Genomic DNA, 22,101 nt, shown 5'->3' with positions numbered 1-22,101 from the left:
AGGAAATGTGTGTAGAAAATATAGCTGAGCTCTACGTAAACAAGAGTTCTCTACTGCCACCTCCCGACACGTTTAAGTAGGCTACTCTCATGTGTTCTCACAAACAGACCCACAAAAGGTGGTATAAAATTAAAGTTTAATCCAACCACGACAGCAAAAGGTTATCCACGGGTCTCTAAAGAAAGCTTTGTTAAAGATTTCGCGGTTTAATCACGTTCATTCATTTCACTACTGCACCACAGTTCCACCAGTAGAATACATTTCCCATGGTGCCACAGGGTAAACCAGGAAGTGCTGCATCACGTGGTTGGACTGTCACAGGTGACGTACAGTCGAGAACAGCACAGGCAGCAGCATGGCGAATAAAGATCCCGGAGTAAGTCGCATCATATTTAAAAATACAAAGAAAGTATTGGAAATGTATATAAATATTTTGTTGGCAGGTAATAATTGCATTTTAAATAACTGGCTTCTAGCAGTTTGCATTTCATTGTCTAGGTTTATTTATGTCTAAAAAAAGCAATGCTAGTAGTGTGCTAGCTTTGCAGGGTTCAGTTATGCCACAATGACGCACGTTGTATAACTTTATGTGTGTGACCTTCATTGAAATATAGTTATTATGATGTAGCTCACTCTAAAATCACAATTTGTCTCAGTTATATAGTGAATTTATAACAGTATTTTAAAATTGGTCCTCATTTGTCCTAGACAAGGTCAAGGCTACTGGTATCTTGCACAAAAACCACTAATAATTTTTTTTTTTTAGTGGTCCTTATAATATTGGATACATTTTCTTACCTTTTTGTAGTCTACTATAAAAGCCTTTCTAAACTTGAGTTTGAATCAAACTGGCTTGAGACTTTCAAGTCTCTTCAAATCATGATGCCTATGCATTAGTTGGAGGAGGTTCAAGCATGTTGAATATGATATATCATGCTGCCTTGAATAGATATAAGACAACATCATTCATATAATATAAATAACCATTTGAATGTGTATTTGAAAAGTCTGACTGTAATGTGTCTGTTTGTCTCAGAACTTTTTGCAGCAGCTGAGGCAGATTGCTGGCAGGATGGGGTCCGGCCCCCGAGGGCTTGGGCTGGGCATGAAGCTGCTCATCGGAGCCGGTGCCCTTGCCTACGGTGTCAAAGAAGCCACATACACAGGTAAAACACACACTGAAAAATAAAGAAGGATTACATGGTTAGAATGGGCAAATCAAATAATGAATGGAAGTTCTTCCAAAAATAATAATTCTTCTTTCATTATGTACTCTCCAGTGTTGGGGAAGCTACTTTGAAACTGTAGTTTGACAAGCTACAAGCTACTCGTTAGTTAAAGTAGTTAAACTACAGTCAAGCTACCCTTTTGGAAAAGTAGTTAGCTACACTACAAGTTACGATCAAAAAGTAGCTAGCTACATTGAAACTACTTTTGCTTTTTTTGAACAACATATATTATAAATAACTGAATAAGTGTCTGAGAAATGTTTTAAGTAAAATATTTAGTGTTTAAAACAATGCAATACAATTATGATTTGTATTGTTTTATTACACACAACACTCAAATATCTCAGACTGTTTGTCAAAAGTGCAAAATTGCAACAAATACAACATTGCAAGAACAAAATATACATCCAACGTAAATTGCATGTATAGACTTTTTCTCAAAAATACCGATTGTGACTGTGAGATGGTTGCATTTTACATTGCAAAATACATTGAACAACCGCTCACATGTGGCACTGACTATGCACGTTAAACTCGCTCACATGCAGTGATGGAGCTCGCAGAATTTACTGTGAAAGAAGAACCTGAATCACAAGCTGCTTGTGAGCACAGTTCGGTTCGCTCTGGATCCAGTCACAACACATCTATACACCAATTTAATTAGATCAAAGCCTTTGTCGTGCGATAAACAAACTAAGATTACATTTTTTGTTCAACTGAAACACGATGGCGCAAACTTTAGTTTAGTGGTCTTTTATGTTCATTACCAAACGCGGACAGATCATGGCGGTTCATTGTAATTAAATCAGAAATAGACGTTTGATGTAACATAGAGAACAATAAAGCAGGATAATTAATACATTTTAAAATGGCCATTAATCACCTGTATGTGCGTCCTTAAATTTGTGCTTGAGGTCTTCTGTACGTCAGTGAACCGTTAGCCGCAAGATGCGTGAATAAACAACAGGTGGCGGTAATGGCAAAACAAATTAGTTTGTAATCTAACAAGAAGAAGAATATCCTTGCATCGCGCTGATTCGCGCAGGCTCAACAAAACACAATGTAGCTTTTGCTCGCGCTACACTGCTACTTGCTGCAAAAAGTAGTTAGCTACTGGAAAAGCTACACTGTTTAAAAAGCAACTGAGCTACTGCTAAGCTACTGAAAAATGTAGTTAAGTTAGTAGCGTCGCTACTTGTAGTTAACTACTCCCCAATTCTCTCACATTTTCTAAACTCGTGCATGCTTTATTGGGAGTTTAATAACTAATTGTGTTTTGCTTTGTGTATGTGTGTAGTTGAGGGTGGCCAGAGAGCCATTATCTTCAACAGAATTGGAGGGATGCAGATGGACACTGTGCTTGCAGAAGGATTGCACATCAGGTACATTACACACGACGGCCAACATTCAAGCCATGAGCTTTCATTATAATAATAAGTGTCCTCACTCCAGACCAGCTGAACCACCTAGTGACCTCTAAAGTCTAGTTCGTTTGACTTGTATGCTGAACCATGCCTGGCCCGCTTACATAGATGGGCTCGGGCACAGATCTACAGGCATGTAGTGTGATCTCTAACCGTGCCGGAGAAAGGAACTTGTGTCTAGGGTTATCACAGTACCAACATTTCAGTAGTTGTTACCAATAACAGTTAAATTGTGTAGTTCTCTGTGCCAATTACGGTACCAGAGCAAAAACTATGCAATTGAGAGTACTTGAAAAAAATGCCGTCTGTTGGTTTTCATTGTCAACTGTCAGTTTCCAATTTAATTGCGCAATTAAATACGGTTGACAATACAGAAACAGTTTACATAGACTAAACTTGTATTTAGATTGTGTATGGGTAATAAACAGAATGCAAGAGAAGAGCCCTCCCTTTATAATCATGGAAACTCTCGCTATAAAAAAATCAATAATGAATGTCTTATTTACATCTCGTTTACCTATGTTGGTTCAAAAGCGTGTGGCTCATATTGAACAAAAAAAACCTTTTGCGTTTTTAGCGGTAAAGCGGATTCTGACTAATTCTAACTTACTGACTTGCACCTCTGATAGGACATCGTGTTTACGCGCTCAACAGATGTGATTGTGATTGGCTACAATGCTCAACGCTTAAAAACACGCTGTGAATAAAAACCTTTAGACGCTCTGAGCGCTCAAACAAACACGAACAAGAGCATTGAAAAGCAGCGTCTGTCAGCGGGCACCGAATATACCCGGTACTACCTGTACTCAGGGTTTGAAATTTACTTTTTCACCCACCGGCCAATTTGGCTACTAAATTACTAAAATACACGAACTTCATCTGGTTTACACGAACTTCCCCAGCAAAGTGAGTCAACATAGTAACACGCCAAATTGGCTTGTGATTTGACAGGTGTTAATTTCAAACCCTGCCTGTACTATATATCAGTGTTTCTCAACCAGTGGGTCGCGACCCACTAGTGGGTCATTGTTCGTTCTATAGGGGGTCGCGAGACTTTCTCTGTGTTAACCGGCACAGCCAATAAGTGGGCTTCACAAAAGGCTCATTGCAACAGGCTACGTTTACATGCAACCAAATCCAAATAATCCGCTAGTAAACGCATTGACGGTTCAATCGGACTAAAAAGCCTTCATGTAAACACCTTAATTGATCCGATTGAGCTCGATACGAATAAAATTTCAATTGGATTGAAAGGGGTGGTTTATTCCTTTTCTAATCCAACTGGGAGGAGATGTAAACACTTGATCGGATTGAAAACCGAAACTGAAAGGACTGCGCATAGCATAATGATGTATGACGCGCTGAACGAGCTGTTCTTCCTTTTGAATAAAGTGTCGTAAATGAGCGTACCATCATTCTAAAATTCCCCTTTCACTCAGCGTCTGTGAAATGGAGCAGGACAACGTCCCACCAGTCCTTGTTTCAGACTCTCATTCACAGACGACTGGTTTTGGGTGCTGGGCATTTTTACTGCGTGATAAATAAGTAGCACGGCACAACAGTTCATATGCTCATTGTCTCCAAATTATGACCAGCAATGGATAAATATTAAGTCTGCTGTTTAAAACAAATAAAGAACCAATGTAAGAGAATAGTTAGTATGCGCAAACAGCGGGGAAACTCTGTATATTCGTGCAGTGTGCGCATGTCAAAAAAAAATATAATTCGATTTGAATCTTGTGACATATAAACGCGCACATTAACCCGATCACGTTTAGCGTTCATGTAAACACTACATTCAGATTCATCTATCGGAATGAATTCAGTCCGATTGAAACAAAAGTTGTGCATGTAAACGTAGCCGATCCTCCAACGAATCGTAGGCTATTTTCATTCCTTGGATTCAAACCAGAAATGAATATCCACAACTCGCAGATTGTGCAACAAAGTTTCTCTTCCCATTTAGCACTACTATCTTTGTGAGTCGGGATTTTCAACAGTGACTGCAACGAAAACAAAAAGCAGGAATAGGCTGACAACTATTATTTGTGTGCGACACTACGAGTCACACTTTTCCAAATTCCACCCTGTCTGGATATGATCATTTCAGAGCGGCAGTCTCAAGTAGGCTATCACATTAACGTGAGTAAAAAAAATAAGTTTGCCTCATAGTCTGCCTAATTATTGAAAATGTTTGTGTGTTTTCGTGATTATCATTAATTATAATAAGCAAATAGGCCTACGGTGTAGCCTAGATCTAAAGAGGCATTTCAGTTATGATTTATTTAGTGGGTCATATGACTGGCATACAAAAGAAAAGTGGGTCGCAGACTCGCAGTAGGCAAAAGGTTGAGAAACCCTGCTATATATTACCTACCTATATATTCCTGTAGTACTGGTATGTTTGACAACACTTCTTGTATGTGTGCTACAGTCACCATTACAACAACAAACATCTTCTTTTACTCTGGATAGTATACTTTTCAATTCATTTGAATATATTTAGGTTTATAACAAGTCTGGTTCTCACCTTATTGATGCTCTGTCTCGGTCAAGGTAACCGTGTCTACTGTGAGTGCGCCCTAAAAGAGAGAGTACACTCAAATGGGAAGTCAATTTTTCCATTTTGTAAAGTCCAAAAGGTGTTAGTCAGATTATCCAAGGTTCTGTTGTCCATTCAAGAAAAGTGGGTAATGCTGTACTGCCGAGCTTCAAAAAGGGCAAAAAGCTTCAAAAAAATAGTTTGTATGACTCATGCACTGGAAGTCTTCTAAAACCATACGGTAACTGTTTTTACTACCATTCAAAAGTTATTGGTCTCTTATGTTCACCAAGGCTGCATTTATTTGATCACATTTCTGTATTTTGATCACAATTTAACATAACCTTTTTTCTATTTTAAAAGATTTGTTTTAAAATAACGCCCTCATTTTGTTCATTCAGACTGATTTGTGAACGCGCACGAGAACAAAAGGCGGGATTTATCGCACAAACCAATCATATCCAATCCAATCGTAACCATAACCAATCATATCCAATCCAATCGTAACCATAACCAATCATATCCAATCGTAACCATAACCAATCATATCCAGTCACAGTGCGATGGAGGCATTGCCTCCTCTCATGTGTCTTTAACCCAGTCATACTCAATTACCCCCTACCAAACCCACCGTACGCTTTATGGGGTCTGTTGAAACTCAATGGGCTCAGGGGAGGTATGAGAGACGCGGCATGATCTATAAAACAGGTGATTTGTACTCTTTTTATTTTTGTAATATAGATTATTTTCTCACCCAATTCTTTTAAGGAGGCACTGCCTCCTTTTTCTGGAAACCGTGATACTTTTTAAATGGCTTTTTTTAAGTTCAAAAGAACGGCATTTATTTTAAAGGGGACCTATTATGCCCCTTTTCACAAGATGTAAAATAAGTCTCTGATGTCCCCAGAATGTGTATGTGAAGTTTTGGCTCAAAATACCCCACAGATAATTTTTTACAGCATGTTTAATTCGTCACTTTTTGGGGCTGAGAAAAACGCACCGTTTTAGTGTGTCTCCTTTAAATGCTAATGAGCTGCTGGTTCACAGCACAGTGGGCGGAGCCTAACCAGTTCGCGCTCAGTGAACAATCTCAACTCACGGAAAGATGATAATATCAAAACAGAAACTGAAACACAGTAACGGTGTAGGCTTGCCGCGATAGACGGTGTTGACGGTGTTACCGGTTTTAAGCCCCATCACCGGTGACATCACTTTCCCACCGTGACACCGCGATGTCTTGACTTTTTTAAAGTATTCGTTTTTGCTAAAATATTTATTTGAATTAATTAAAAATAATAATTATCAATTATTTAGTTCAGAAGAGAGCATACATTATAATTAAAAACTGAACTGCGCAGTGCGTGCCAAGAGCCAGTCACGTCACAGATCAGCAAGCATCAGGATTCCATTTAGCACGTGTGGAGATGAGAACGAGTCAAATTACAGAAAAGCAAGATAATGGCGGAATGTGTAATTTATTTAGGCCTGTTTTATTTTCTTATTCGTTAATAAACGTTTTATGGTTCTTATTTGTTTGGGCCCACAGTTTGACGATTTTCAGCCTATGCATGGGGTTATTTTTATTCGTTCGTTATGCTAATAAAAGTTCTGTCTATAAATAAAAGTTTTATTATCAGCGAGCCGAGTTGTTTTTTTTGTCCATTCAAGCAATTGACGCTGAATTGCCAATTGACGCTTATTTCGAAAGTGAAAGTATAACGCGCACGCATTTAAAAGCTATTTAACCCCCCCGCCCCGCCCCCCACGGTGACGTTATAACCCTATAACGGTGTTCATTTCGACTCGGACAATAATGCCTACAGAGTCAGAGAATATATGTTGTATTGAGTTGGAACAGGTATAGTTTAGTTTAATTACGGTTATAACCTATATCCTCCTGGGACCCAAGAATAGACTTTTGTCCACTGTAGTGGACATTATATTTTAGTAAATTTCTCTGACATCATACATGTCACATGACACAACCTGGGTGTCCTGTAAAGAGCACATTCAGGACTTTTCAGAGATACCAAATGTTTGGAGGTTTCACCATGAAAACAACTTCTCCTTGGTCTTTAAAAATGTCTGACATTAATTTAGTGATCAAATGTAGCATTCTTATGGAAATATGATAATATATTGTAATTATATTTAAATTGGACTACTTTTTCAAATTGTATTTCATAAAACAACATCTCAGAAAAATGTTAAGGGGTTTCAAATAAAAAAAAAACTTTCTGTTACAGAACAGGGCATTGATTTCAAACGCGTCCACTGTAGAGGACATCAGGACTAAAACCATGTTTATCAGGCATTCTGGGAGACACAACAAGTGAATATGGAGATAAATTATACATCAATATTCCTATAAAATGTTAGATGATATTATTAAAATGTTGCCAATAATTACTCCAATTGTTACACTTCTTTTTTCATTAAATGTTGCTCCGAGAACACATTAATGTGCAAATTAGATACAGTGTATAGATACATTGCATTGAATGGGAATATTAATTTATGGCCATTTTACCCACATATTGCAAAAAGTAAAATGGTGTATCAATTCATTCCATTATTTCTTTCATAACATAGTTGAGAATAATCTTTATACAAATTTTGGTTGAAAAAATCCTGAAACCCCAAAATTTATTGGTGATTGAAAAAAAATCCCATTGTTTTTGCCTATACATATAATTTCATGTCATTTTATTTTTTAAACAACTTAGTCCTGGCGTCTACTACAGAGGACATAGCATAACGTATGAATAAAATATTATTTTATATATGTGTTTTTTTACCATTTGTTTATTGTGCTCTAAACAGTGTGATGACATGGAAAAAAACTAAATTCAAAAAACTTTTTTTTTCTGGGTCTCAGGAGGTTAAGTCATTGAGTGTAGCCACTATTCATACAAGCCTGCTGTAGGACCATGTCTGAATGATGACACAAAATATACTGATGAGTTTTATAAAGTTTATTGTATGTCACACAAAAGAATAGGCGTCAGTTTTACTCCAGAAAATCACTGTAAGAGCTGAGTAAACACAGTATAAGAACTGCGTAGGTACATAAACAAATTTCGGTAGAGTTGAGGGAGCATTTTTCAAAGACAAAATGAACCCACCTCGTCTTCAGCGGGTGGCTCAGATTTCAGGAGTAAATCGAGAGAGCTATGTGAATGAATACATCCAGCCACAACACCTTCAACGCTTGGGAGACATTCTCATTAGTGCAGCAATGGCGGATGTGTACAACTTGCTGTGAACTCGATCAAGGGGGGGTCTAAGTTAAAACGGCAATGTCTGTCAACACTCGTGGGCGGGGCCTGTGGCTTTAGTGACGTCACTAAAGCCGCATTCTGAAACAGGTCGTTGGGTGACACTGCTTATGATTTATGGGGATTTAAAAAAAAAGTAGTGAGTGGATTTTTATCACTGTAGGGTGGTTGTGTACACACACTGCCAACACACATTTATGTCCAAACACCTTACAAAAGTGAATTTTGCATAATAGGTCCCCTTTAAATATTTATATTTTATAACATTATAAATGTCTTTACTGTCACTTTTGATCAATTTAATGCATCCTGAATAAAAAAAATACTTTTAATTTAATGTTAACCGTTATCTTCCCATCATCTCCCAAATCTCAAATGTGGTTCAATATTTAAAACTTGCTGACACATAATTATCGTATGTCTTTAGAAAACTTCTATGACACTTTATATGTGCTATTTTGGAGCTTAGCAGAATAATTTTTTTTTATAAAATAAATATCTATTTTAGTTGTAGAAAAAGGGAACTTGTGGAGTGGGGACTCTAACATTTTACTTCATGCTTCACAAAAGAAAGAAATTATGCCAAAAGTTTCATTTTACAGTAAACTATTCATTTAAGAAGTTTGTCTTGCATCTAGGATACCGTGGTTCCAGTACCCCATCATCTATGATATTCGAGCCAGGCCAAGGAAGATTTCATCTCTCACTGGAAGCAAAGGTGACTTTAAACCAGATGTTTTATTGTCATAAATGCAATAAATGTTAAAAATGTGCATGATAAAGCCTTAAAATACGTTGCCTGCTGTTAGGGCAACATACCCTGTCTCTCACCGTTGCCTTTGTCAATGACCAGCGCATTAAGAGTGTGACCTTCATGTGACTGTCCATCACAGATCTCCAGATGGTGAACATAGGTCTTCGTGTCCTTTCTCGGCCCGTTGCCTCAAGCTTGCCGGTCTTGTACCAGCAGTTGGGGAAAGACTATGACGAGCGTGTGCTTCCTTCCATCGTCAACGAGGTGCTCAAGAGCGTGGTGGCCAAGTTCAACGCGTCCCAACTCATCACGCAGAGAGCCCAGGTACAGTATGAAGACTGAAGTCTGAGACACACTGAGCCAACAGCTGGCCTTCAGGTGAACCAGTGCCCGAGAAGAAAAATGCAAGCGACAAAAGCAAGCAAATGACGAAGTCAAGTTATTTTGTTAGATCTAGCTTTTGTTAGAAAGCATTTCGCTAATGTAGCATTTATTTCAATGAATTAGTGAAGAGAGAGAGATAGTTTGTGCATGTGTATATTGTGTTTGCTCAGTGTCTCTTTACTAAGAGTGAAGCTGTGAGTTTAATTACTTAAAAAACAGCTATGCTTGGAGATTTTTTATTTTTTGCCACTCCAGAGTTCGCAGGTTTGCATTAAAGAATAAGATTGAAGTACTATTACTGTAATGAAGTAATAGATAACCTGAAAACAAAATATTCTGGCATGTTGTTTCAAACCTGAATGACTTTCTTTTTTTTTCTACTCAACCACTGAAGGAGATGTTTAGCAGAAATAAGAAGCTATGCCATTCGGTGTCATTGACTTGAACCAAGTTTGATTATGCACAAGCATTAATATTTGAGACCTGTGACAGAAGGCACAATTTTGAGTACATAGCAGTGAATTCCCGGTTTTATAGTGCAAAAATAGTGCTTTTTGGAAGTCATATACAGGTGTTTTTTTTTTTGTGTGTGTGTTTTTTTTTTTTAGCTTGGCAACCTCGGTCTCTATTTGCTTCCATGCAAAAGAGCCGTGAGAACATTCTTCAGAATGTCTCCTTTTGTTTTGAATGGAAGTCATATACAGGTTTGGAAAGACATGGTCATATAGAGGAGAGAACCTGATGCCTGAGACCACATTCTCAAATGGATAGTATCAATATCATCAAGTATTTATCTTAATGCGGATTCTATTTGATCTTGTTATAAGATTCAGTCCCAACCCCTAAATTCACCTTCCCCTGACCTTTGACTTTACCACCGCCAGCTGCTTCTCTAGTCTAAGCCTGGTGTGAGACAGAAATGATTAACTCTCTGTGATGTCTGAGAAGCTCAGGCTTTGTCTAGTTAAAGAGCTTTTTAAGGCTGTTATTTCACACACTCTCACCTGATGCTTCGGGACGACAGCTCAGACACATGATTACATAATTCATATTAACTTGTGACCAAATTTTATTACAGTTTTTTAGATATCTTTTGTACAGTGGGGTCCAATTGTGAAAATCTGGGATTCCAATGAAGCACAAGATGCTCTTCTGAACATTACCAAATCATGTTGGGTAACATGAGTTTTACACAAACTTCTGGAGTTCATGTCAGCTCAAATGCTGGTGTCAATAAAGCAAAAGAAGGACATAGCAAATACTAAGACATTCACACTTTGTATTAAATAGAACAACTTAAAAATATAAGCAGTTTCACTTTTGGACCTCGTCGTATCTGCATGCCTGTTGCTGGTTTAAATGAGGTGATCAGTTACTGAGAAAATCAGCTTAGCCTTTATTTGTGTGTCATTTTATTTTGGTGGTCAGGTGTCACTACTCATAAGGAGAGATCTAATCGAGAGAGCTAAAGACTTTAACATCATCCTGGATGACGTGGCCATCACAGAGCTCAGCTTCAGCAAAGAGTACACTGCTGCTGTGGAGGCCAAACAAGTTGGTACGTAGTACCAAAATACATCTTTTCTAATCCGTAACAGAATTTAGCACCCTAAACTAAGCATGCCTAAGCTAAAAAAAATATGATTTTGTACCTAGTCACATAATAATATGATTTGTTTACGTTGGATATATGAGACGAGCCTCTTTGTAATAGTCAGTTTCACACAATACTTTATTAATTGTCTAAAATGCCACATTCTGTCTTGGTTCCAACAATGATATACATTATATATATATATAGGGCAGTCAAATTTAATGCGTTAATGCATGTGATTTTTTTTTTGTTTGTTTGTTTATAATAATATTTAACGCAAATAACATAGCATGCGTTTTTTTCTGTCATCCTCTGACTGCATTACTGTATATGATCATACTATCAAGTGCTATTTCATTCATTCAAGTGCTATTAAACCATACAAACGCGATAAGACGTAAAAAAATAACTCCAATCTGTACCGGTAGGCTGTCTGTGAAGCGACTCTGTGAACAAACGCGTGCAGACAGAGTGCCACTTCAGACAGCATCGCCACATTAAGTTCTCTTTCGTCCTTGAACGGACAAAAACACACAGAATTATGTCCAAATTCCCGTTTTGTCAAGTATCCTCATAAGCAGAGTCTTACCCGATGCTGTCTGTGTCATTACTGTTAATCAAAGAAAATCACTCACTGAGTCAAAAACAATGAAGACAACTTTTTTGTGCATTTTAGCAAGGCCGTTAAAAAGATGCCATTAAACAAATATGGAAAATGTACTGTCTTTTTGTCATTTTACATTATTTTGCAGATTTAATGTGAAAGTATTACAATATAAAAATATATTCAAAAACTTTAATGTTAGGTGCAATTAATTACAGAAAGTTTTCTGATTAATTCATTAATGTTTGAATCGATTGATAGCACTAATATATACAGTGTATATATATATATATATATATATATATATATATATATATATATATATATATATATATAGGAAGGCGTTGGCTAAATCAATCAGCATATAAACAAATTTTGGTCAAGGTTTTCAGTGTATTTTCAATTCTGTTTCCTTCACTGTCATTTTTTTCAAGCTATAAATTAAATTGCTTTTACTAGTGCTGGTTGAAAACACTGAACACACACGTGCTGATTGAGTCCGTCTCTTGCTCGGATGCATCTAAGATCGCAGAGGTCACGATGGATGACGCACTGAACGTTCGGCACCAGTGTGATCATACGCATCATAGAGTTAAAGTGTAAATTGCAGGTTAACCACCACAACCAATTAATGTGTAAATTAAAGTGCTTAATATGTATACATTTAAAAATTTCTGTCTTAAAATGCCTTAAAATAACATTTATTGGGGTTTCTTCAAAGGTAGCATGTTTTTTACCGTAACTGGGTGATGACGTCATAAAAGGGAGCGCGGGCGGTAATGCACTCACTCTGTGTGTGCCGGTTGAGGGAGAATAAAACGATTCGCGGGACTCCCGCAAACTATAAATATCTATGAATAAAACATAAAAACTAATACATTTGTATTCATCTGTTGCAGAAAAGCAATAAGAACAACTAAAACAAAATAGAAACGATTTACAGGCAGAGTTTCTATTTCTAACATGTCTGCAGCGTTGAGCGATGTAGCCAATCACAGACATGTGTTGATTTCTTGAACGCAATAATGACCAATCAGAAGCGTTTACGATAGACTTCCCTCACCGCTCAAAAAGGACTTTTTGTTCAGTGATGAATTCTGTATGCTGGCAAATCCTCTAATTATAACAAACATAGTGTATATATTATAAAAGATTCATTGATAATAACAGAGATGTGTGAGATCGCGATGAACTGATGTCAGCTTTTTAGGAATTATTGTGGGAGCGTGTATCAGGCATGCCAAACCATGCACGCAGTAGCTGCTTGCTTTTATGTTATAACAGTGGTTTGTGTGTTAATGCTTTATAACGAATAATTTATCAGGAGCATGTATGCTGATGTGTGTGGTGGCGACACGTAGGCTAACTTGAAAGTATTTGGAGGTACAGAAAAAAAGTCTTTTTGCGGGCGGGAGCGGGACAAAACATACATGTTGCGGGCGGGAGAAAGTAATATAGAAAGTAGGGATGGGCATTTTTCTAAAATATTGCATTCGAATATTCGGGCTCATAAAAATCGAATATTCGAATATTCGTTTATTTAAATGACGTTTAACGAAAAAGACGTTATGTTTTAAGTTTAATTTTTTTTTACGTTTTTGTCACCATTTCTGAACACGCTTACAATTAGGCAATATACACAACAAGCTTACAATATATGTAAAAGTTTTCTTTTAGTTGAAAACATTAAACAGTAGGCCTATGTGTAAACAAAAAATATGAAAAACAAAAGCATTAATAAAAGCATGCTCAAGCAGCGCGAACGGGAAAAAACGCCTAATAAAGCATATTGCGCCAGATATCGTACAGAACGCACACACACACTCGAGTCAGCATATGATTATCGTGTTTATATTGTTTCACGTTTATATGGAGAAAAACAATATCCACATGCAGGGGGATGCACCAGCAATTTATGCTCGAAGGAGAAAAGGCGCTTTGCTGACAGACGCTTCAGAGACACAAAGATAACGGTGTTCTAAGTTTCTAACAGCACTTTGCGTTTTCTGTTCTTAAACCGGTCTCCCTCAACGAAACTTAAAGGAAGTATATGTCTCAAAATAATTTTGCTATAAGATAAGTTATCATTTCGGATCACGCGGGGTCCAGCTGCGCTTACCTGCAGTCGTGAATGCAGTGATGGACAGCTATCTTTCCTCATTCGACTGTTTGGATTTCATGTGATTTCTCATTGTGGTGATGATATTATAACTCAGATTAATTAATTAATTTGATCAAAAGTAATTCCATTTAGTAAGATCATTTTCAAGTAATTCCAAACTTCGCGAGGCAGACGACAACATTATGTGATCAAATACACACAACTTGTTAACACACTCCACAGCGCCACCCTGTGCATTTAATTATAATTGCGAGTTAGTGCTTGGGATTTATCATGGATTCACTGCATTTACGGCCAGCAAAGCAACGTAGTAAAATTCGAATAGTATTTTATTTTTCGAATAATAATTACAGATCGATTATTCGAAAATTCGAATATTCGTGCACATCCCTAATAGAAAGTAGTTGAGAACGTAAGTTATAACGACCCACGTATTAAAAAATAGTCGGGTTTAAACCGGGCTCGGGCTCATAATTACAGTTAATGTGACGGGCAGGGCCGGGTAGGGTCTTGCTTGATTTTTTTGGGCCCGATCTAAGCTCTACCTTGGGTAAGTTATGCTAACACTTACAGGCACGAATCAGCCGTTTGTCCTTGGGGAACTTGTGGAGCCTCTCCCCCGTTTTTGATGTACTCGTACATCCCGCACAAACACAATAGTTAACCATTTTTGCTAGCTAGGTCTCCAATATAACGTAACTCCAGGCCTGGAGCATAGACAGTAAAAGCTTGGAGTACCTTTTATGATGTCACGCCCAGCCTAGTGGAAGGGAGGGGGCGTGCTTAAAACCACTGTAAAACGCACCAACTTTTCATATTATATTCAGCATTTTGGTATAAAAAACATAAAAAAAACAATGGTGGACGGTTCTTATCTTTATGTTTAGTAAGCACATTGCATTATTTTCGTGAAATTTTTTACCTGCAATTTACACTTTAATGTTCACTAGGAAAGCATTAACTGAGACATGACAGGCACTAGGGCCTTGAGTTTGACACCTCTGCTGCAATAAGTTCTTGATTTTTTTGGTTTTTCGTTTTGAATGAATGTTCTGTGTGACATGAAGAAATGGTCTTAATTATGTATAAGGTAGTAATGCAGTATGCACTACCATTCAAAGATTTGGTGTAGGATTTTATGTTTATGTTAAGAAAACTTATGCTCACCAAGGATGCATTTATTTAATAAAAAACTGTAACATTTTGAAATATTTAAAATACACCAATATCATTTAAAATAACTTCTGTACTTTAAATATATATTCCTGTGAAAATCGGAGTTGCAGCTGTTGAAAAAAAAAAAACATTATTTTGACCGGTTATCACCCATAGTGGTGCATCTTTGAAAGAACATGTGCTTATCTTAATGCTCTCCACTAGAGGGCACTCTGGTCTAGTTATTTCACCAGTATTCCCTATTGACTAGGGCTGCAACAAACGATTATTTTGATAATCGATTAATCTAACGATTATTAGAACGATTAATCGACTAATCGTCGATTATTTCGCAGACTAATCAGTAAGTTTGGAACGATTATTCAGCTTTTCCAATTAGTTAAAACATTGAGTTATACATATTCTAACTATAATATAAAAAAAGAAAATCACTTCAGCTTTTGAAATAGTTGTTTTAATGAACTTTGAGCCAACTAAACAGGTCATTCTCTTTAAGTTTTCAGATTTCGGTCCAACTCAAATCACACACAAATGCTCTCTAAGCATTGTTTAATAGGCCCACTGCTTTTCTTAGAACTGAAACAGAAAAAGGGACATTTACTTCAGGACACAAAGAATGGTAAAATATTAATCTGCAAACAATTATTATAATTATAAAATTACAATCTTTTTTTACATGACAATTGAGCTGACAGAGACGTTCTCATTCCCTTTTAATTTATAGTATGATAAAGTGACTGCCGTGATATTCTTCCTATATCATAGGAAGGATATAACATCTCGTTTTGTAAGTCTTCATGATTATTGAACAAAATACAGGCAAGTGATAAGACTATAATAATACCTAATATACTAATAGTGTTACAATAATAAAAACAGCCCTGACTCCTAAGCTCGATCAAGCTTTATTCTATACAAAATAAGTCATCACATTACTGTAATTATATTACTATTGATAATATTATTACTATTATTAGTAGTATTGCATTCTCTAATAAAGAGAGATTTGCCGCTGGTGGTTAGTTAGCTCCAGCTGGAGAACACTCACTTCTCACCGGCTCCTCTTTTGCCGGGATGTTTCCTCTTGCACCCCAACATTGCACACGACAGCATTCTTGATTTGAAGGTTTGTGAAACTTTCCCAAACCTAAACCTTGCTAGTTCGGATTCGTTTGCACTGTCATAATTCGCGCTGTTTTCTCTTCTACCGCAATAGCATTTGTAAGGGCTGCACTACACTCTAGCGCTACAGCGCCGTAGCGTTCAAATCGCGGGATTGCAGGCCCTTACATTAGGTCACGTGAGATCAAACGACTACTCGACAACAAAGATATTTGTCGACAAATTTTTATTGTCGACGTTGTCGACAACGTCGACTAATCGTTGCAGCCCTACTATTGACCAAACAACAATACACAACTTGCATAAACCATTTCTGTAAGAACTGAAATGTTTATTTTTATCACTTAAAAATGAACCAAGGTACACGTAGGTTAGCCCGAAAAAGGAGAATATTTATGTGTGAGCCAATTTTCTATGAATTAAATAAGCTTTGTGTCCTGTTGCCGTGTAGCCCAGCAGGAGGCCCAGAGGGCTCAGTTCTACGTAGAGAAGGCCAAACAGGACCAGAGGCAGAAGATCATCCAGGCCGAGGGTGAAGCCGAGGCTGCTAAACTGGTAAACTACTGCAGCTTTCTCTATCCCACATATTGACCATCGTTGAAACACCGTCTCTGTTTTATTAAGGATTATTATAATAAGGGGTTTCCTTGGTTACCATCAAACGTCCCAGATTTGCATCCACAAGCACCTCATTTCATATGATTATTATTCCCTGTTATTATGTTCTAGATCTGTGAGTGGTAAATGACTGTAATTATCAGATATAATTAATGAATCCTGCTTCTGTAATAATTAAGCCACAGTCACTCATCTAGGCTATTTTGAACTGTTGCCCCCCTCATTCTCAACAAGCTATCCGCAACCAAAACACTTTTGAAAGCATTTGTTCTCTTTTGTTTGTGCGTTATGGACATTTCTCAGTCATTCTTTCGATTTGTTTATGTTCCAGTGTTTGCAGTCTTCGTGTCTTCAGAAATGACTTTGCTTTTGCACTCTTTTCTGCTGATATGATGCAATTCTGTTTCTAAAACGGGCTGCAGGTCAATGGCCGTCTGCTGACGGTAAACAAAGGCTCAATCAAGGGTACAGAGTAATTTGCTTTTGTTTTTATTGTGTGTTTGTGCACTCCAGTTGGGTCAAGCTGTTTTGAAGAACCCTGGATACCTTAAACTTAGACGTATCAGAGCAGCCCAAAGTATCGCCAAAACGGTAAGAGACACTCCAAACAAAAGAAATCATTGGTTGAATTTCACTGACTCACATTAGCAGGTGTTGATACGCTTCCATTCAGAAGTTTGTGGCCAGTGTGAAATAACTAAATAAATCAAAATGAATACTTTTATTTAGCAAGGACGCATTGAATTGATCAAAATTGACAGTAAAGGTGTAGCAAATAGATTACTATTTCAAATAAATCCTGTTCTCTTGAACTATATCTTTAAAGAATCCTGAAAAAAAAGATTAAGCAAGCAATGTTTCTTGAGCATCAAATCAACATATTAGAATGATTCTGAAGGTCATACATTATACTGATAATGTTAATAGAAAACCATTATTTTAAATGGTAATATTTCGCAATATTACTGTTTTAATGTTTTTTTTTTTAAATAATGAAGCCTATAGGATGGGACTTTCAGAAACATAAAAAAACAACAACGTAAAGACCCAAACTTTTGGACGGTAGCTGCTACAACTTAGTACTTTACTGGCAGTTCCACAGTTTACATGAGCAACACAAGTTTTTGTCTTGAAAATCAATTTTCAAAAATGTCTTCACTTTTGGAAGTTTAGTCATATAATGATTAAAAATAGAGATATTAAAAATCATTGCTGTGTTTTAAATACTTTGCGTTAATTTGATCTCACTAGTAATGGAAGGTCAAGTTGAAGCAACCTAGTAGGTGATTGGGTATGTCATGTGTGCTCTGCACAGTATACATACTATGTTAGTATGCAATAATAATACAAAAAGGCGTCGGAGGCGATAGCCTCGTGGGTTAGCTGAGTTTGATTCCTGGCTCGAGGTCCTTTACCAATCCCGTTCCTCTCTCTCCACCCTGTGCTTTCCTGTCTGATCTCGACACTGTCCTATCTAATAAAGCCATAAAAAGACCAATTAACACCCGACAACTCGATAAATGCAGGTGAAAATCCACCGTGGAGGGTATAGCATATCAACGCATTAGAACAATTTATGAATCATAACCTGCCAAATTGGCTATCACCTTGGATTGCTACACCCTTACCCATGGGTACACCCTCTTTGAATTCTATGGTTTTACGTATCAGGACATTAAAATTTGGTAAATACAGCCTCAGATGAACATCAACACGTGTCATTATTTATTTAACAAAAACTAGGCCAAAATGGAGAAGCCATGGGTGAAAAACCAAGTAGATCCTTACTGTGTCCATATGAATTAAGAGGGAAAGTTGCAGTCAGTCGCTGCTAATCAAACGCCCTTGAATAATTGATCATTAGCAAGCCTGACCAACTCTATAAAAGCAGATGTTTTGGCAGTTTGCACAATGCGAAGGAGGAAAGACATGAGCAATGATCTTAGAGAAGCAACTTGTTGTTGCCATCGATCTGGGAAGGGTTATAAGGCCATTTCCAAACGATCTGAAGTCCATCATTCTACAGTGAGGAAGATTTTTCACAAGTGGAAAACATTTAAGACCGTTGCCAATCTTCCCATGAGTGGACGTCCCAGCATATTCTCCCCAACGCCAGACCGTGCACTGGTCAGAGAAACTGCTAAATTCCCAAGAGCTACACCTCAGTCTCCACACACAGGCCTCAGTTAACATGTAAAATGTTAGTTCATGATGACAGGAGGAAGCCTCTTCTCTCTTAAAAGAACAGCAGCACGGCGTAGGTTTGCAAAGTTGCATCTGAACAAAAAAAACAAGACTTCTGGAACAATGTCGTTTGGACGGATGAGACCACACTGACGGAGGATTTATGGATTTTTGGCTTGTTTTGCAGCCGACCATGATCTCCTCCTCATACCAAAGTATTCTAGAGTCAAATGTGAGGCCATCTGTGCGACCGCTAAAGCTTGGCGGAATTGGGTCATGCAATAGGACAATGATCCCAAGCACACCAGCAAATCTACAACGGAATAGATGTAGCAACTGCCCAATCAAAGTCCAGACCTCAAGCCGATTGAAATGCTGTGTCGGGACCTTAAGAGTGGATCTGTGCATAAACAGATGCTCGCAAACCTCAATGACCTGAAGCAACGTTGTAAAGAATAGTGGGCCAAAAAATTGAGAATGATAAAGTCATACAGAAAACGATAACTTCAAAGTTATATGCTAAACGTGACTCTACAAGCAACTGAATCATATGGTGTACTTGTTTCGCACATGGCTTCTCCATTTTGGCTTTATTTTTGTTAAATAATGACACAGTGTAATATGTCATGTGTTGATGTTCATCTGAGGTTGTTCTTAGCTAATTTTAAGACCTGCTCAAGACCAGCTCATTTTTTATTATGTCCTGATATGTAAAACCATGGAATTCAAAGAGGGTGTACTTTCTATTTCACATGACCATGTATGTGTGTGTCTAATATATATATGTATATATATATGTGTATAAGCCCTTGGCTCATAATCTTGTATCTTTTTACCAGGTGGCAACTTCTCAGAACAAGGTGTACCTGAGTGCAGACAGCCTAGTTTTGAACCTCCAGGACGACTACTTTGACAAGTAAGATCCGAGTGCTCCTCACACACTGAACATACTAAAACAATAAACATATTGTCTCCTTTCCTCAATCAAGCATGATCTTCAAAACGAACTGAAACTTTCCCAGTTGTAGTTATGCAAGGGGAAAATCCCCTCATGAAATGTTGTATTCTGTGATCTGAGAGCAGTGCAGGACAACTTGTCCTAACTGAGTCTAAAGTAGTGGTTGACCGACATATCGCCAAGGATGTTATATCGGCCTATATTTGGCATTTTTACATTTTAGATTTGAAACTTATCGGCCGATGCCGATATTTTTCTGTTTGGAAGCGGCCTGAGAACACAGCGCTCCCATTCTCTGTCTTCATTCTCTGTTTAACAGTTTTGTCTAATACGTTACTAGATTGAACTGTTAAACAAAGAAAGTAAACCGTATTATGAAAAAGTATTATAGCGTTTGCACTATTAGCAACAGAAAGGCAAACACTATTCTACTTTCTCATTTACCTTCAGCATTCAGCAAATACGAATTTATATAATTTAAACAAATCTTTGAATATCTGATAAACGTTTCATTTTACAAACCTTGCAGATTTAGTTTAATCCAGCCATCAGATATTCTGACATATATTCTGATATTCGTGTGAATCGGATGCAGACAGGAGAGTTCAGCTTCACTGGAGACGCACGATAAAACGAGACGCACAGATTTAAACTCTGCTGCACTATATTCAGTTTCCTACTATATCATAATCATGTAATGTCCACTGTGCTGTTATTAAAATTAGTTTTCCCTTGTCTTAATTTAAAAAAATATGATTCCCAGTGCGCACAAATTCACCAGATTAGCCTTGAGTGCATGTTGGTTACAGTGTTTATTTCCTTTTTATTCATAGCCTATTTTTTCAAACAATTTCTTTATTTGTAATTTTATTTTTTAATTCATTTTCAAATTATTTTTCTAATGTATTATTAATTATTAATTCACATAAATATAAAGTGTATACATATTGTCCATCGAAAAACCAATAGGGATCGACCACTAGTCTAAAGCTATAGTTAATAGTTATCGTTCTTCGTGCGAATGGGTCTTAATGCTAGTCTCACATCGTGTTTTTTCCCCCTCTTAAACATTATTAAACAATTACTCAGTGGACAGAACACATTTTCAAGTTTTGCCCTCAGCCCTGTTACTTACGGTAGTATTCTTTTCTGTTTATATTGATGCCCATATGTCAGCATGCTTCCCTCAGCGGTTAATCTGTGCATTTGTCTTCTCTGGCAGGCTGTCACTGGGGAAATGAGGAGCGTCATCCATGAAGAACATATGCATTCCATATGTAAGCAGTGTTCGCCGAGCCACTATATTTCTGTCCTCATCCTAAACGTGACTGTGAGCAGAGCCTCTCTCACGGTACAGTTCAGCTCGGGCTCAGATTACACACTGGTCTGGCGACCTTACAGATTCACACGTACATATCCATTTATACACCGTTGTTTGTCATTCAGCAAGACATTTTTGGATTATTTTCAGCTCAAGAATTGGATTTTTTGGAATCAGGTGGCTTTAAATACTAATGGTGATTACAACAAATATACATTGCAAACAATTAATGGTCACGTGTTCATTTATCCCATTTATTATTATTATACCCGTTTACCATCTATATTTTCTGCTGTTGGATTCCACTTTAAAAGTGTTGACTGATACAAAAGGACTTGCAGCAATTTTGATTAAATAATGTTTTCAGGACTATTTGTGGGGATATTTATTTCTTTTGGAAAAATTGACTTTTATTGATTATTATTATTACAAAAATATATTAGATATTAATTAGAATTGCCAGAATTTATTAGTATTTGGTATGTTCCAAAAACAGTGCAGATCATATATATATATATATATATATATTAAAAAAATTCAACCCTCTACAATGCACGTAAATTTTCATGCTATATGCGAATATAGTAATGTCTATCATTTGGCTAATACATGTACAAGTTTAGCACAGGTATATTTACTCACCTTCACTCGTCCTGAACTTGAGATTTTCACTCTCCGTCAAGCGATCCGTAAAGCGCTCTATTTCTATGCGCAGCGTATTTGATGCACCGTAAACTGTAGTGTCAAGGCGCTCGCGAAGTGTTTCTCTCGCACACGCAAAGAGAGAGAGC

At 37.2% G+C, this 22,101-nt stretch overlaps 1 protein-coding gene across 1 annotated transcript in view; it reads left to right on the top strand.

Annotated features, from left to right (window-relative positions):
* The window catches only part of phb2a (prohibitin 2a), a 99,671-nt gene extending 77,989 nt beyond the window's left edge, over positions 1-21,682 (top strand). Inside the window, exons 2-11 of the mRNA XM_056264757.1 lie at positions 348-376; positions 1,037-1,166; positions 2,527-2,611; positions 9,112-9,191; positions 9,367-9,551; positions 11,040-11,169; positions 16,681-16,784; positions 17,361-17,438; positions 19,871-19,947; positions 21,212-21,682. Coding sequence (XP_056120732.1) covers positions 356-376; positions 1,037-1,166; positions 2,527-2,611; positions 9,112-9,191; positions 9,367-9,551; positions 11,040-11,169; positions 16,681-16,784; positions 17,361-17,438; positions 19,871-19,947; positions 21,212-21,230 — 909 coding nt within the window. The 5' untranslated portion in view covers positions 348-355 and the 3' untranslated portion in view covers positions 21,231-21,682. The remainder of the gene's footprint in view (positions 1-347; positions 377-1,036; positions 1,167-2,526; positions 2,612-9,111; positions 9,192-9,366; positions 9,552-11,039; positions 11,170-16,680; positions 16,785-17,360; positions 17,439-19,870; positions 19,948-21,211) is intronic.
* Positions 21,683-22,101: the final 419 nt, after the last annotated feature.

Source organism: Rhinichthys klamathensis, unplaced genomic scaffold, assembly GCF_029890125.1.
Source record: "Rhinichthys klamathensis goyatoka isolate OS25496 unplaced genomic scaffold, OSU_Roscu_1.1 h1tg000011l_1, whole genome shotgun sequence".
NCBI lineage: Eukaryota > Metazoa > Chordata > Actinopteri > Cypriniformes > Leuciscidae > Rhinichthys > Rhinichthys klamathensis.
This window is presented reverse-complemented; position numbering and strand designations above follow the sequence as displayed.